At 45.0% G+C, this 14,091-nt stretch overlaps 2 protein-coding genes and 2 non-coding genes across 7 annotated transcripts in view; 3 read left to right on the top strand and 1 right to left on the bottom strand.

Annotated features, from left to right (window-relative positions):
• Window positions 1-14,091, top strand: part of tpd52l2b (tpd52 like 2b) — a 104,831-nt gene that overhangs the window by 49,928 nt on the left and 40,812 nt on the right. The window lies entirely within an intron of this gene.
• trnat-ugu (transfer RNA threonine (anticodon UGU)) lies at window positions 4,236-4,308 on the top strand. Its single transcript has one exon. It is a non-coding gene; the product is annotated as a tRNA-Thr (tRNA).
• LOC127596394 (tripartite motif-containing protein 54-like) overlaps window positions 8,964-14,091 on the bottom strand; it is a 53,986-nt gene continuing 48,858 nt past the window's right edge. For all 4 annotated transcript variants that reach the window (XM_052058889.1, XM_052058890.1, XM_052058891.1 and 1 more), the window contains one exon: window positions 8,964-11,163. In XM_052058889.1, coding sequence (XP_051914849.1) covers window positions 11,077-11,163 — 87 coding nt within the window. In that variant the 3' untranslated portion in view covers window positions 8,964-11,076. The remainder of the gene's footprint in view (window positions 11,164-14,091) is intronic.
• On the top strand, window positions 10,681-10,753 carry trnat-agu (transfer RNA threonine (anticodon AGU)). The gene has a single exon. It is a non-coding gene; the product is annotated as a tRNA-Thr (tRNA).

Genomic DNA, 14,091 nt, shown 5'->3' on the forward strand with positions numbered 1-14,091 from the left:
CCAGCAAACCTGACACTTCTCTCCCACCCTCATCCCTCTCTCACTGTCTCTCAGAAATCAAATCTTGGTTCACCCACAATTTCCTCAAGCTAAACAGCAATAAAACTGAACTCCTACTCGTCGGTACCAAATCCACTCTAAACAAAGCCGACAGTTTCTCCCTCACAATTGATAAAGCCTCTATATCTCCTTCCCCCCAGGTGAAGAGTCTGGGTGTCATCCTTGACAGTTCACTATCCTTTCACTCCCACATCAATAACATTACCCGGTCCGCTCATTTCTACCTTCGCAATATAAACCGCCTCCGTCCCTCACTCACTCCGCACACCACCGCTATCCTTGTTCACAGTCTCGTCACTTCCCGTATTGACTACTGCAACTCACTCCTCTTCGGTGTCCATCAAAAATTCCTCCATAAACTTCAACTTGTTCAGAATTCAGCAGCCCGGATCATCACGAGAACCCCCTCCTTCCATCATATCACCCCCATCCTCCGACAGCTCCACTAGCTTCCTATCAAACTTAGAATCAACTTCAAATTACTTCTCTATACATTCAAAGCCATCCATAACCTTGCGCCCCCCTATCTGTCAGATCTTCTTCAAATCTCCATTCCCTCTCGCTCACTCAGGTCCTCATCATCCCTCCACCTTTTTCTACCCTCTGCCCGTCTCAGTACAATGGGGTGCAGAGCCTTCAGTCGCTCTGCCCCCAAACTCTGGAACTCACTTCCTCCCAACATTCGTAATATTGACTCTCTTTCCTTATTCAAAACCCAGCTCAAAACCCACCTATTCAGACTTGTCTACCCGCCTTAAATGTTTCTTTCTTTATTATTTTATCTGTGTTTTACTATTGGTCTTGGCTGTACAGTGTCCTTGAGCGTTGTGAAAGGCGCTTACAAATGTGATGTATTATTATTATTATTTGGCTGATTGGCACCATTGGAGAGATACAGGCCACAGACTCAAGGCTGTCTGAAATTGTTGGCGGCCGTCCCTCCAAAACTAACAACGCTATCTGGCCCTTTGCCCTGGATGGAAGTATGCATGGAATCTAGGGCCCCCACCTTCACCCCCCTCCTTCTTGGCCATGGACTGATAAACCGGGACTGTCTTCATGAGCAGACCTCGACGAAGCAGCTGTGACCTGTACACGCATACACATGCACAACTGGACAATCACACGCGCATACACATCCTTATTACTACCGTCTTCATCGTTCCGATTCTTTTCCCCCGTGACGTCGTATTATCTGCAGAGCGCATCGGTGACCGTGCAGCTGGTCAGTTAAGCTGTGTCGCAGTTTTCGAGCATGGGTTTTTTTTTCCCCCTTTCCCTACCATTGCGGGACAAATAAAGGATATCTTAATCTTACTTGTCAGTGTCATTTGAATGTAAAGAACTTTAACTTTCTGTTTATTTTTCTTCTGCAAATAAAGCAATGGACTTGGCTTTTCCCGGAAAAATCTGCTGAGTACCACACTATTTTGGAACTACTACCACACTAAAAACAAACATGGAACTGGTTGGCTGGTCTCTTGATGCCATCGACAAAATTTTCTCAGCGAGAAGAGCAGGCAGTGGGGAGCCTACTTGCCCCTCGGGCACTCTTGCTGCTGGGTACACCCTGGATCCCTGGAGGAGGTGGAGAATGGTGTGCCTGTTAACACTGTCCGTTGAGGATGTGGAAGACATCTACATTATCGGCCTTCTGATAACAGGTATGCTGTAAGGGTGTGGAAAATAATCGATATTAATCGATACATCGATGCGCACGTCCGCGATCCGAGTGCATCGGCTCATTCACTGGGTACGACGCGATTGACGGGTGAAATCGCGATTCATCACGATGCATTGATGGGTATCGGTGAAATCGCGATTCATCACGATGCATTGATGGGTATCGGTAAAATCCGATTCAATCGCCGTTTTATTCATGTTAAACGTCACATATCTGCCCTTTCCTAGGCGCAATGAATGCACCATCATTGCTTTTTGCGTTTTGTGTTGAATACGGACGGTAGCCGTGCGTCACATACAGTCCAGTACACAACGAGCGAAACATTATGGAAGTTAGCGCACGCAGCAGCAAGGAAACTACTATATTTAATGCAGCCGCAACATTCAAATCTTATGTTTGGAAATACTACGGCTTCGAAAAGAAAGACGGAAAGCTTGATAAAACCTCCGTAATTTGCAAGGAATTTCGCACTAAGAAGCCATACAACGGCAGCACCACAAATATGCAGACCCACTTAAACCGATGGCACCAGATCACCGACAAGAGGAACTGGGCGCTTCCCCGCCCAGTTCCTCGTCGGACACCGGAGAAACTCTTGGTAAACCAGGTCAGGATCAGAAAAAAATTGCCTCTTATTTTGGGAGTCCCCTTGCAACTCACTGTGACCGCGCAATGGCTATAACTAAGGCCACTGCTTATTTCATATGCAAAGACCTCCAGCCTTAGCGTGGTGGACAACGAGGGTTTCAGACAGCTCGTGCACATTTTGGAACCCAGGTATAAAATACCAGACAGGTCTGTGTTCACTTACAAACATATTCCCGATGTGTACAACAAAGTGAGAAGTGAGATTACTGTGTCGCTGAACAGTGCGCAAAGAGTTGCACTTACAGTGGATGGGTGGACATCTTGCGCTAGAGATTCATATACATATATATATTATTATTATATTTCATATAAGACACTCAGTGAGAATAGTCTGTTTGTGTTTACACTATAGCAACAGCTGTGAGTCTCAGGTGCCAAATTGTTTACATTTTCTTTGCACAAAACCCAATTGTGAAAGGGCTTAAATAAGTTGTTTTACAAGTTCTACTCTTTATAAGGAATAAAGTGGTATCCTTTTTGTAATACCATACTGAATTCCATCTTTTTAAAAGCTTTTTTTCTTTGCTTATTTGCATCATGTTTAATTGCACAATATCGCAACAAATTGCATTGTATCGTATCGGATCGCATTGATTTGAACTTAATGTGTATCGAATCGTATCGCATCGTGACGACGGTGAAACGTATCGCATCGTATCGCCAGAAAATTCCACGTATCGTTTAAGTATCGCATCGCTGGCAGTGGATCGTGATGTGTATCGAATCGTCCTCAGTGCTGAGATTCACATCCCTAGTATGCTGCTGTTTGGCGCGAGCAGTTTCCTGATCTATCGAAAAATTCAACCGACGGGAGCGGCTCTATTAGAAGAGGCTGCCGGTCTAAGGATGGCAAAGTGCGGATGTCCAACACTCAGACTCAGATTGTGCTCAACCGCAAACTGATGCGGCTTTGAAACGGCACTGCAAAATGGGCAACAACTTGGTGAAACTGGAATTCGTGCTCAAATATTGAAAGAAATCACGGATTTGGCTGATTGACGCCATTTGAGAGACGCACGCCACGGACTTCAAGGCTGTCTGGAATTCTTGGGCTGCCTGCTACCAAAAACAACATCTGCTGTCTTGACCTGTGGTTTTTTTTCTCCCCCTCTCCGCCCCTGTGGTTTCTTCCGACTTTCAGGGTTGAGTGAACGCTGGCGCATCTGGCTGCCGCTGCTCAACCCATTCTGTGTTTTATTGTTTTTGTTCCTGATTGTTCGGTGTCCTTGGGTGTCTTGAAAGGCACTTATAAATAAAATGTATTCTTATTATTATTAAAAGTTGAGCGCGTTGTAACCCACATTTAGGTAATGACGTCCACACAATTGTACGTACACACATTATGCACATATTTGATCACTTACTTTTGACATTTTAGGGGAAGCTGAACTTCCCTTGCAGTCTTCTCTGCATTGTATACATGGTTCAATATTGTATAATAACTGTAAAAATAAAGCTGACTATGTCTTGAAAGGCGCTTATAATTAAAATGTATTATTATTATTATTATTATTATTATTATTATTAAGTACCAAGGCCAACTTTTTTGTCAAATGTGCTTTATGGGAAACATACAATACATTTGAAATTTCGTCCCTTTTTCGTTTTTTTAATAAATCTTACTTCACGAATTTCACTTATCACTGGTTCTTTTTGGAATGTAACCCCGACGAGGGAACGAGGGATTACTGTAACCGAGTTCTGATGATGTGTGTCAAGCAAGTCTTGTCAGCTTCGTTCAAACGTGGAAAACATCAGTTTCTGTTTATTTTTCTCCTGCAGGTTTGAGGCTGTTGTTTTGATAGCATGTTAACAAAAATGCTAACATACAGTGAACATGGAAGGCCTCATAGCTCAGTGGTCACAGCACTGGTCTTGTAAACCAGGGGTCGTGAGTTCAACTCTCACTGAGGCCTATTTCTGTCTAACTTAGTCAAGCAAGTCTGTTTACTTCTTGGCGCCATTGCTACCTGGACTTCCCTTTTCCTGGAAATATCTGCTGAGTTCCCCAGTATGGCAAGTCTGTGTTTTTGGTAGCAGGTTAACAAATATGCTAACAGCAGTTCACAATGTAAGGCCTCATAATTCAGTGGTTACAGCACTGGTCTAGAAAACCAGGGGCCTTAAGTTCAATTCTCACTCAGGCCTAATGTGAAGTAACTGAGTTGCTATAGTTAGTGTCCAATATGTCTGTGTATTTGTCAGTATCCTTCCAACGTGGAAAACATCCGTTTCTGTTCATTTTTCAAATGGACTTTGCTTTTTCCGGAAAAATCAGCTGAGTACCAGAATCAGAATCAGAATCAGAATCATCTTTATTGGCCAAGTATGTAGAACACACAAGGAATTTGTCTCCGGTATAACACGCTGCACTAGTATCATCGTAAACAACAAAATAATTGAACCATTTTAGAGTAACCACTAGTTTTGAAGTACCATTTTGTGGTGCAAGAAGAGTGACTACGTCAGTGACTGTTTAAGGAGTTAATGGCTAGAGGGAAGAAGCTGTTTAAGTGTCTACTGGATTTGGTGCGCATGGATCTGTAGCGTCTGCCTGAGGGGAGTGGCTGGAAAAGGTGGTGGGCAGGGTGCGGGGGATCCAGGAGGATTTTCCGTGCCCTTGTCTTGATTCTTGCAGTGTGCAAGTCCTCAAGAGTGGGTAGGGCGGTGCCAACGATTTTTTCTGCCGTCCTAACTGTCCGTTGAAGTCGGATTTTGTCCTTTTTTGTGGCGGCCCCAAACCAAACCGTGATGGAAGAACACAGGATTGATTCGATGACTGCAGTGTAGAACTGTCGTAGCACCTCCTGTGGCAGGCCATGCTTCCTCAGCAGCCTCAGGAAGTACATCCGCTGCCGGGCCCTTTTCAGGATGGAGATGGTGTTGACTTCCCACTTCATGTCCTGGGAGACTGTGATTCCCAGGAACTTGAAGGTCTCGACGGTTGACACAGGGCAGTTGGATAGTGTGAGGGGCAACTGAGGAGAAGAATGTTTCCTGAAGTCCACGATCATCTCTACAGTTTTGAGCGTGTTCAGCCCGAGGTTGTGTCGGCCGCACCAAAGCTCCAGCTGCTCCACTTGTTGGCGGTACGCAGACTCGTCGCCGTCTTTGATGAGACCGATGACCGTGGTGTCGTCTGCGAACTTTATGAGTTTGACAGCTGGATCTGTTGAGGTGCAATCGTTTGTGTAGAGAGAGAAGAGCAGAGGCGAGAGGACACATCCCTGTGGGGCACCAGTGCTGGTAGTGCGTATTGATGATGTTGTTGCTCCCAGTCTCACCTGTTGTGTCCGTCCCGTCAGGAAGCTGAGGATCCACTGGCAGATCGTAGGGGACACACCGAGGTGGAGTAGTTTGGGGGTGAGGAGTTCCGGGATGATGGTGTTGAACGCAGAGCTGAAATCCACAAACAGAATCCTTGCGTAGGTCCCTGTGCTGTCGAGGTGCTCGAGGATGTAGTGCAGACCTATGTTGACTGCGTCTTCCACAGACCTGTTTGCCCGGTAGGCAAACTGGAGAGGGTCCAGCTGGGGACCAGTGACGTTCTTTAGGTGATTCAGCACAAGGCGTTCAAAGGACTTCATGACCACAGACGTCAGGGCGACAGGCCTGTAGTCGTTCAGTTCCGATGTTGCCGATTTCTTGGGAACTGGGATGATGGTAGACTGTTTGAAGCAGGATGGGACCTCACACAGCTCCAGGGATCTGTTGAAGATTTGTGTGAAGACCGGAGCCAGCTGGTCAGCGCAGACTTTCAGGCAGGAGGGGGACACTTTGTCGGGCCCCGGAGCTTTCTTGATCTTTTGCTGCTTGAAGAGCCGTCTCACGTCCTGTTCGTGGATCTGTAGTGGAGAAAAAGAGGGTGGGGGGCTAGGTAGAGTGGTTTCTGGTAGAGGTGGGTGTGTGTGGGAAATGGGGGTGTCCTTTTCAAATCGGCAGAAAAACATGTTTAGTTCATTAGCAAGACCCTTATTGTTCACTGTTTGGGGGGATGGCATTCTATAGTTAGTGATTGCTTTCAGGCCATTCCATACAGATGCAGAGTCGTTAGCAGAGAACTGGTTTTTCAGCCTCTCTGCATAGCTTCTCTTTGCGATGTTAATTTCCTTTGTCAATTGGTTTCGGGCATGTTTGTACAGTGCCCGATCTCCACTTCTAAATGCGGCCTCTTTCTCTTTCCTGAGTTGCCTGAGTTTGGGAGTAAACCATGGCTTGTTATTGTTAAACGAGCGGAAGGACTTCGTTGGTACACACATGTCCTCACAGAAACTGATGTATGATGTTACAGTGTCTGTGTATTCATCCAGTGTGCCCGTTGAAGTTTCAAAGACGCCCCAATCAGTGCAATCTAAGCATTCTTGTAGAGCTAGCTTTGCTTCATCTGTCCATTTTTTCACAGTCTTAACAACCGGTTTAACACATTTGAGTTTCTGTCTGTATGTAGGTATTAAGTGGATTAAATTGTGGTCAGAAAGACCCAATGCTGCGCGGGCGACCGATCGGTATGCATTTTTGATTGTTGTATAGCAGTGATCTAGAATGTTGCCTTCTCTGGTGAAACAGTCTATGTGCTGCTTATATCTGGGAAGTTCACGGTTAAGATGTGCTCTATTAAAATCGCCCAAAATGATCAGGGGTGACTCTGGGTATTTTAGTTCGAGTTTGTTTACTTGTTCGGCTAGCGTTTGTATCGCCGTGTTAGCGTTAGCTTGTGGCGCAATGTAAACACCGACTAGCAAAAAGGAGGTGAACTCACGTGGCGAGTAGAATGGCTTGCAGTTTAAAGACAGCGACTCCAGGTCCGGGCTGCAGTGTGCGTCGAGCTTCGTGACATCAGTGCACCATTCTTCGTTGATATAGAAGCAAATCCCACCACCCTTCGATTTCCCCGATAGCTCCGTGTCGCGGTCGGCTCGGAGAAGGCGGAAGCCGGGTAGATGTAGCGCGGGATCTGGATGGCGGTCACTGAGCCAGGTTTCAGTGAAGCAGAGCGCAGCAGAACGTGCAAATGTTTTGTTGGTCTTTGTGAGGAGAATAAGTTCGTCCATCTTGTTTGGCAGAGATCGTAGATTAGCAAGATGGATCGATGGGAGCGGGGTTCGAAATCCGCGCTGCCTGAGCTTGACGAGCACGCCGGCTCGCTTCCCCCTCCTCCGGCGGCGTCTCCATGCTCCGTACAGCGCAGCCGCTCCGCTCGCGATTAGCTCCGAAAAACCTTGTGGATTTTCGTGTGCTGGTGAAAAAAGACCGAGCGTAGACTCCCCAATGCGCAGCAACTTTTCCCTCGTGTAAGTAAGCCGCTCAGGGTCGCCAAAAACAAACGAAAATAACAAAAACAGGGATAATACTAGGGAGCGTGTGACCGAGGCTGCCATACCTGTCGGCGCCTGATGACGTACCACACTATTTTGAGGCTGTGCTTTTGGTAGCACATTAACAAAAATGCAAACGGTCAAGTGGCATGCAAGGCCTCATAGCCTAGTGGTTTGAAAACTGTTCTTGGAAACCAGGGGTCGTGAGTTCAATTCTCACTGATGCCTCATTGCATAATACTAAGTTCTGATCTTGTGTGTCAAGCAAGTCTGCGTCCTTGTCAAAATCCTTTGAATGTGGAGAACATCACTTTCTGTTTATTTTTCAACTGCAAGACAAGCAATGGACTTGGCTTTTCCCGGAAAAATTTGCTCTGAGTATACCAGTATTTCGAGGCTGTGCTTTTGGTAGCACGTTAACAAAAATGCCTACGGCAGAAGAGCATGCAAGGCCTCATAGCTCAGTGATTAGAGCTAGTGATGGTGCAGCGATACCGATGCATCGACGCATGCATCGGGCTCGCAGAGCAATCCACGTGTCGGTGCATGTGCTGCTTCATGACATCATGTGATCAACACGTGAACTGCATCGACACAGTCCCGGCTGCGTCGAATCAGTCCAGGGAGCGTCGACGCAGCAAAAGCCCGCCACGCAGTGATTATAAGGAAGTGCGTCTAGTGACACAATGCCGCCTGCCGGAAATAATGCTCAAATGCTTTCCATACCTGCCGAAACAAGCCAGACTTCATCCTCGATTGAATAATAATATATATTTGGGCAAAAAGGAAAACACACAGATTATCAGAAAAACGTGTCCGTCTGACTTCGAGCGTCATGTCGGCTAGGCCATCTTAGCTGTTGTTGTAGTTCAAAGCGTCTTTAATATGTGATGTGGGTTGCGTCAGAGCCGTGAGTACGTGCTCGCGCTCACGAGAGCATAGCAGAGAGCAGCGGATTATCGACTGCACTCGCCTGATGTTGCTACAGTACGTGTATATTATGGAGCAGCTTCCGGACAAACGCAAATTCTCCGCCGTGGAGAGCCATTTGATCTCCTTTTGGAGAATAAGGTATTTATTCAAATCTCCTTGTCTCATCAAGTGCCTCTCGCATTTTTGACATGTCTTATTCCATTGTGTGTGTGTGTTCTCCACAGAAGGGGAAATAGCATGCAAGAAACGCAACAGACTGAAATTTAAAGCACTGGAGCATCTTATTTTTCTCAATAAAAATCTGTTGACAAAGCCCACAAGCATCCTCATTCACATGATTTTCACATTATTGAAACATATTGAATGATACAATATGAATGCATGGATGTGAATGATATTATTCTAGTATTCTGTACACTTCATCATCAAATCAGCCAGTTCAGTCTGTCAAGTGGGTTGGCTGCAGGGATTTTGATAGGTCCAGCAGATGGCAGTGGTCAGAGAAACCGGGTATCAGCACAGTATCAACACAGTGTGTCAGTGTGTCAACACGCCTCTACCTTAGAGCACTTGTCTAGTAAAACAGGGGTCGTGAGGTCGATTCTGCTGAAAAAGTAGAGGTGCCTCTTCGCCAATGGGATGCCAGGAAGATGCTCAGTAATAGCCAATGGCAGAGCAGCTGTGAGTGTATTACATGCAAGAAACTTGGAGGTTGTATTTTTAAATATCTTTTGTAACAAGAGCCAATATTTTCACGTGGAGACGTTTCATAACTTGAAAATTTCGTATGAAGAGACATTTGTAAGTAGAGGTACCACTGTACACGTATTTATTTAAATTTTTAATAATAAAACCTTATGCAGTAATTAACATTCACCAGCATTGCCTTCTTCGAGAGACAGAGACTTGTGCTTCCGTCGCTTTACGCTCTGACAGTCTAGCTGCCTTTAGCCTCCAGGTAGTTGCTGGTCAGCTATCCCAGAGAAGCCAATGTGTTTATGATAAGACAATGAATCGGTATTGATGAGGAGCAGGCTAAGAGAGAAGTGCTACTTTTATAAGACAGTCTCTCTCTCTCTCTCTCTCTCTCTCTCTCTCTCTCTCTCTCTCTCTCTCTCTCTCTCTCTCTCTCTCTCTCTCTCTCTCTCTCTCTCTCTCTCTCTCTCTCTCTCTCTCTCTCTCTCTCTCTCTCTCTCTCTCTCTCTCTCTCTCTCTCTCTCTCTCTCTCTCTCTCTCTCTCTCTCTCTCTCTCTCTCTCTCTCTCTCTCTCTCTCTCTCTCTCTCTCTCTCTCTCTCTCTCTCTCTCTCTCTCTCTCTCTCTCTCTCTCTCTCTCTCTCTCTCTCTCTCTCTCTCTCTCTCTCTCCCTCTCTCTCTCTCTCTCTCTCTCTCTCTCTCTCTCTCTCTCTCTCTCTCAGCTGCTTATGTAGCAACCACAACAGTGTGATGAGACACTGACGAGTCAACGTGACGAGACACAAGGGTAGGTGCTGGCCGGGACTGCAAAGATGCGGAGCCAATCAGCTCATGGTATAAATCCATCATGCTGTCATTGGTCGACATCACACCGGGAACCAATCATGTGTATAGGCATGTACAAAACCTCTGAGCCATTCTGCTTTTTTTTCTGAGTACAGTTCTTTGGAAAAAAAGGTGGTGTCATGAAGCGCGATATAGCGAGGGATCACTCTACACCAATATTGGGGACAACTTTTGGTAGCTCGTTATGAAAAATGCTAACAGCAGACTGGCATGCAAGGCACCATAGCTCAGTGATTAGATCACTGGTCTTGTAAACCAGAGGTTGTGAGTTCAACTCTCACTGAGGTCTATATAACTGACTTCCTATCATGTGTGTAAAGTCTGTGAACTTCCCAGTGTCTTTCAAATGTGGAGACCATAGCTTTCTGTTTGTTTTTCTACTGCAAGTTAAGCAATGGACTTGGCTTTTCCCGGAAAAAAACTGCTGAGGCCCCTCGTAATTTGAGGCTGTGCTTTTGGTTGCACGTTAACAAAAATGCTAACGACCAATATGCATGCAGGGCCTTGTAGCTCAGTGGTTAGAGCACTGGTCTAGTAAACCAGGTGTCGTGAGTTCAATTTTCACTGAGGCCTCATGGTTTGTTACTGAGTTGCTGTGAGTTGTGTCAAGCAAGTTTGTGTACTTGTCAGTGTTGTTCAAATGTGTAAAACATCACTTTCTGCTTATTTTTCTCCTGCAAGTCAAGCAATGGACTTTGCTTTTCCCGGAAAAAAATATGCAGGACTATGGCTCTCTAGGACCGGACTTGCCTACCCCTGATTTAAATGAACCGTGTTTTATATACATAGGCCCCTCCCCCCCAAAAATTGTATTTTAAGGGCCAGTGAATCAGTATGGTTGTTGCTTCTCCACTGCAAGTGGTACCTCTCCCAATGACAATGAACAACGGCTGAAGCTACGTGTAATTGAAGCAGCCCACACAAGACCAAGCCTTCTGCAGGAGCATCAGAAAAGCCACCAGGTAGAAGAGCACGATGACAGCCTGCATTCGAGCATAGAGGAGGAAGAGGATGGCAAGGTGGTGGAAGGAAATGTGAGGGAAAGTGGCGAAGTGAAAAGGATGTTTGGGTAGGAAAGGAGACAAGGAGGGGGGAAAAAAGGAAGAACAGGAGTCAGAAGAAGTGAGGATTGTGTAGAGCATGGGTGCCCAAACTTTTTGGACCGAAGATCTACTTTTCGATCAACTAACCTCTCGGGATCTACCCTCACCGGCGTGCGCGCGCACGCGCACACACACGCACACATGAACGCCATGGTGAGAAACAGCCTGAAACTGAGGCATGCGATGCACTTTTGCAGCCTGTTAACTATCATAGCTCACACGTAGTTTTAAAGTGCTTCCCTGGGCCCTCCGAGATTCCTATTCTTTGCCCGTGCCCTCGGTGAATTGTACACGAAGCAAACTCTGAATGAGAATAATGACGATAAAAGATAGAGCGCAACAGCTCTGATTACAAGCTGCAATTGCAGACTGCAGAGCGCAAACAACTTCCGGTGACGTACTCACTCGCCACCGTAAATTCACGATTTACCCGCTTTATTTCATTTTATTTTTTTGTGTGAAAATGAGACTGATAGGATGATTAGGGTGCAGCGTACATTAACACAAAAAATATATATTACTAACATGTACAAAAACACACAAATGGTTGTTTTTTTGTTTTGTTTTTTTTTGTTCTCCTCGGATCTACTTGGGACCTGTAGTAAATCTACCGGTAGATCAGGTTCTACCTAATGGGCACCCCTGATGTAGAGCAGTGCTTCTCAATTATTTTCTGTTAAGCCCCCCCAACAAGAAGAAACACTCCCCCGCCGCCATGATAATTATCATTTGTTCATAAAATTGTAACAAGTACACTTCTGCATTACATTGTATCCTAATTGACATGAAAGAAAAGAAAAATAAATCTATATAGTTCAACTTACAGCAAAGAATAACTTTTTTTTCACATTGTCTGTAACTGTAAAGATTTTAAATGCATTCATTTTCCTGAAAAGAAGAAAATCTCTGTTTAAACCTTATTTAAACATTTTTGACCAACTTATTGGACCATTCTGAAAACTAAAATTAAATGAATCAATAAAATAATAATAATAATAAATTCAAAATCAAATTCAGCTCAGCAATATTAATTCAGGTGCAGAATATCTAAAACACTCAAGTCTACGAAACAAAAATGAATTAACCAGTTTGTGCTGATTTTCTCTCTTTTTTTTAATCTCTTGAGGGTTTGTTTACTGCACTTCATATCACCTGCTCGGTGCAAAATAAAAATAAAAAATACAGCATAGAGGAAATACTCCCTGCACACTCTCTGACAATGTGGGCACCACATTCGTGTTGTGTATTATGTGTTGTGTTTATTATTTTACTTTATGTTAACTGTTTTGTTAAGCGCTTTGTTACAGCTGCCGCTGTTGTGAAAGCGCTATATAAATCAGCATGTATTGTATTGTATTGTATTGTAGTGGATGTGCAATTACACTTTATTTTATTCTCTTCGGCAAGAAAGCATGTCCTCCAGAGTCACACGAGCAACCCCTGACATCTATCATAGGCATTGCAACCTCATAGATTGGGTGAGAAGCTCAGTCATCTGGGAGATTCTCAGATGAGAGCCGCTGCTACTCTGCATTAAAAGCGGTCAGTTTAGGTGGTTCAGGTGAACACCTCACCTAACAATATGGTGAGGTGTTCACTCCTGCTTTGTTTGAAAATGCCTTTTCATTAGTGATGATTAGTGATGGGACGAAATGGACCGAGGCTCCGAAGCTTGTGTCGAGTAATGGGAGGGACATTTCTACGAAGTTTGTATCGAGGCGCATGTCATGTCGGCAAAACCCGGAAATTATGACGTGTGAAGACTCGCCGGCCGGCTGAGTCACGTGAGCGCTGTGGGAGTGGTCCGACGTTTGCCGCACATTGCAAACAGTACAGACTACAGTATAAATAGGTTAATGGCGATCAACTGTTATCTCATATTTTGTGGATTGTGCGCAACAGTGCAACAAATGCAATCTTTTTTCGAGCCTTTTCCGTTGCTTGCAATGGAACCTGCGCGAAAAAGGCGATCCTCCCCTGTATGGGAACATTTTGATTCGCTTCCAATAAGGTGCGCTTCACATGCGCACACATAGAAGCAGCTCAGCCGGTGTGTCAAGGTAATAGAACACATTACAGAGATCCCTCGCTACTTCTCGGTTCGTTTAAAATCCGCGATGCGGTTCAGTGCATCGTGGATTTTTTCAAACATAATAAAAGAATAAATTATATATACCTGTATATATTTTTTACATATACATGGAGTACAGTACTGTATATGTTGCTCTATGACTCGCTGTTGTTTTGCAGCTTCTCGCGGACCGTTTGTGGACTTAAAAATAAATATACTTTTTTACCTGTTTATGTTCATTGAACGCTACTTCGCGGATTTTTGTTTATCGCGGGTGGTTTTGGTCCCCATTGACCGCGATAAACGAGGGATTACTGTATTTGTATTGCTGTAGTGTACGCCTTGTATGTCACTGACATATAGACTGTTTGTCTATCATAGGGAGCAAACTGTGGCAATGCTTGGTTGACAGTTCAGAAGACCAGGACCTCAAACACCCTAGCTCAGATTTTGGACCGAAGATCTACTTTTCGATCAACTAACCTCACGGGATCCACCCTTACCAGCGTGCGCGCGCGCGCACGCGCACGCGCACACACGCGCACGCCATGAAAAGAAACAGCCTGAAACTGAGGCATGCAATGCACTTTTGCAGCCTGTTAACTATCGTAGCTCACACGTACCGTTTTAAAGTGCTTCCCTGGGCCCACCCAACTTCCAGTGACGTAATCAGGTGCCACCGTAAATTCAAGATTTACCTGCTTTATTTTATTTTTTTAATGTTTATTTTGTGAAAA

The sequence above is a fragment of the Hippocampus zosterae genome, chromosome 2 (genome assembly GCF_025434085.1).
Source record: "Hippocampus zosterae strain Florida chromosome 2, ASM2543408v3, whole genome shotgun sequence".
Classification (NCBI taxonomy): domain Eukaryota; kingdom Metazoa; phylum Chordata; class Actinopteri; order Syngnathiformes; family Syngnathidae; genus Hippocampus; species Hippocampus zosterae.